Raw genomic sequence first — 2,509 nt, forward strand, 5'->3', positions numbered from 1 at the left:
ACCGTTCAGGCCCCGAATTGTATGTGGGAAGGAGGCAGGGGGAGAAGGGTCCCATTTTTTTTTCTCTTCTGGGCTCTTTTAAGCAGGTTTGTTCCTGTGTGGGACAGGAAAGGAGGTGGAGGAAGGGCAAACTTGACACAGAAAGCCCTGACCCAGTAGGTGAGGTCTCTGGTCCTGGCTTGGCTGCCAGTTGGCCACCTGATGTTGTACAAGTCACTTTTCCCCTCCATGCTGGATTTTCAAAAGCAGCTCAGCCAAATGATGCAGGTTTGTAAAAGCAACAGCAGCAGATCAGGCACCTAACTGCCCTTTGCCTTGCCCCAGATATAAAACAGGATAAGCAATCCTCATCCTGCCCATTCCACTTATCTCTTCACAGTGCGGAATCCAGCACCTGGAGGCAAGCCATTTGTCTTCCCATGACCCAGTAATTCCTTATTGTACAAGTTTAATGGCTCGCACATAGAAGACTGTATGCCCCCCGCAAAACCCAGCTGAGACACTCTGCAGATAAGGAGGGACTGTGTGGAGTCAGCTAATTGGAAACACGGCTGATAACTGCTTCGAATGACTGAGTCTGTGCTAACACTTGAGGAAGGGAACTGATTTATGTGCCCTGCCCTGCCATGTCCAGGCAGGCAACCCATCAGAGGTGGTGTCAGTTAAATCAGAGAGCGGTTTCCCTGTCTGAAGCCTGCAGAGGCCCTAAAAGGGTTTACGCTGTAAGAGGGTCTGTGGGGGCACTCAGCTGCTCCCAGTCCAACCCCAGAAAAAGCTTTCAGTAAGCTCAGCCTGGGTTATGGATGTGATGGTTCATTGCGCTCAAGATGCAGAGCAAGTATCAAGCAGATGGTACGTATTTATGACGTCTCTTTCCTTTGTCTTTTTTTTGACAGAAATCCAAAGATGACGTGAGCAACTTCGATCCAGATTTTATAAAAGAGGAGCCCATTCTGACTCCCATTGAAGAAGGAATTCTTCCGATGATAAACCAAGATGAATTTAGAAACTTTTCATTCACAAGCCCAGAACTGCAGCAATAGCTACAGCTCTGGGGAAGGGCTGCTGAGAGGATTGGGGGGAAATGAAATGAAAACCAAGTTTACCAGAAATTTCATTCTCAAGGAGTAACAGCGCACTGACTTCATGCAATACAGCAGCACCACTGTCAACGTTACCTTAATGTGAAATCGAAACCTTCCTGTGTTTCTAGTGTTTATGCAGCTCTTGGATCAAATATTGACAGGGGTGGAACAAACATGATGTTGTAAATAGCTGATGCAGACAGAGAATTGAATGCTGAGCTAGTTGGCTCAGTCTGAATGTCACCACTTGCCGTGGATTCGAGGAGTCAGCGTGAGCATGAAACAAGTGTCTTGCAGCCCTGAGCCAAACAGACTTGTTACAATTCTGATTGTTTGCAAGACTGTTTTGAGGAGTCCCAGCACTGTCCGGTGTTTTGGAGCCATGACCCATCATCCCATGGCCTGACTGAACTAGATGTTCCTACTGACTTTACATATTTCTGCAGTATTTATTTCTTTCTGAAGGACAAATGGCTGTCTTTGCCACTGTTTGGGTTTCCATGTGAAATATTTCATTGTGCTGTTTAGCAGAAGGAAAATAACAAATGCCCTGTGCCCCACACACAGATTCTTCCAAATCAAAGGGAAGTCATGTGCTTGTAGTGTTTTACTGTTTGTGCGATATGAAAAGTTTTAGTGTTTGCATTCTGTGAAATGCCTTTTTACATCATGCATCTTCAATGCTCCTTTCTTTGCCTCCCAGCTGTTTTCAACTATAATGTAACTTGTAAAACCTTACTGTTTATTTAGGCCCATTCTATTTAATGATGTTATACAGAGCCCCTTTTGTGGGTTTAGTGCCTCATTAAAATTTTGATCCAAAGTGGTAGCACTTAAATTATTTGTAGCATTATTGTGATGGGAGCTGCAGAGCTGGCAAACTGCTTGAAAGCAGAGTCATCAACCAACAGGTAACACGAAAGGACAGCTTTCTCCCATGAGAACAATAAACCTTATCTAAGAAATAGGGTGACTTGGTTTGGATTTAAGGGCTTATTACTCACAGGGCACTTCTTATCAGTTGCAGCCTCCAAGCCTCTGCCACAGGCAGACTGAGATAATTTTTCAGTGTGGTTTGTAGAAAACAGACACTCGAGGAGATGGTTCTGTGCTGTCCCTGCTCTTCTAGAAGTTGGATGGTTTTTCTGTAGCTCCATGGCACACCTTTGCACTCCTTGCTGGGCTTGAAGCTGTATGTCAGGATTATAGCCTCTTCCTTGGGCAGATATGAATTACTGGAGAAGGAGAAAGATTTCTAACTTCTTGCAAAACTGATTGTGTTTGTATAGTGCTAGTAACATGCTTTAACTTGAGAGAAGGGTGAGGTGCAGCAGAGAGCGACGCTTCTGCACAGACCTTGCACCGCTGCAGCTGTGGAGGTGACATAGAGGATCATAAGCCTTTGTCAAGGATATTACACAGGT

General features: G+C 45.1%; 1 protein-coding gene across 1 annotated transcript in view; it reads left to right on the forward strand.

Annotated features, from left to right (window-relative positions):
- The window catches only part of PRKCH (protein kinase C, eta), a gene marked incomplete at its 5' end in the record, with an annotated part of 122,584 nt that extends 120,679 nt beyond the window's left edge, over positions 1-1,905 (forward strand). Inside the window, 2 exons of the mRNA XM_010283670.1 lie at positions 1-19; positions 897-1,905. Of these exons, the coding sequence (XP_010281972.1) occupies positions 1-19; positions 897-1,043 (166 nt within the window). The remainder of the gene's footprint in view (positions 20-896) is intronic.
- Positions 1,906-2,509: the final 604 nt, after the last annotated feature.

The sequence above is a fragment of the Phaethon lepturus genome, unplaced genomic scaffold, assembly GCF_000687285.1.
Source record: "Phaethon lepturus isolate BGI_N335 unplaced genomic scaffold, ASM68728v1 scaffold9633, whole genome shotgun sequence".
Taxonomy (NCBI): Eukaryota; Metazoa; Chordata; class Aves; order Phaethontiformes; family Phaethontidae; genus Phaethon; species Phaethon lepturus.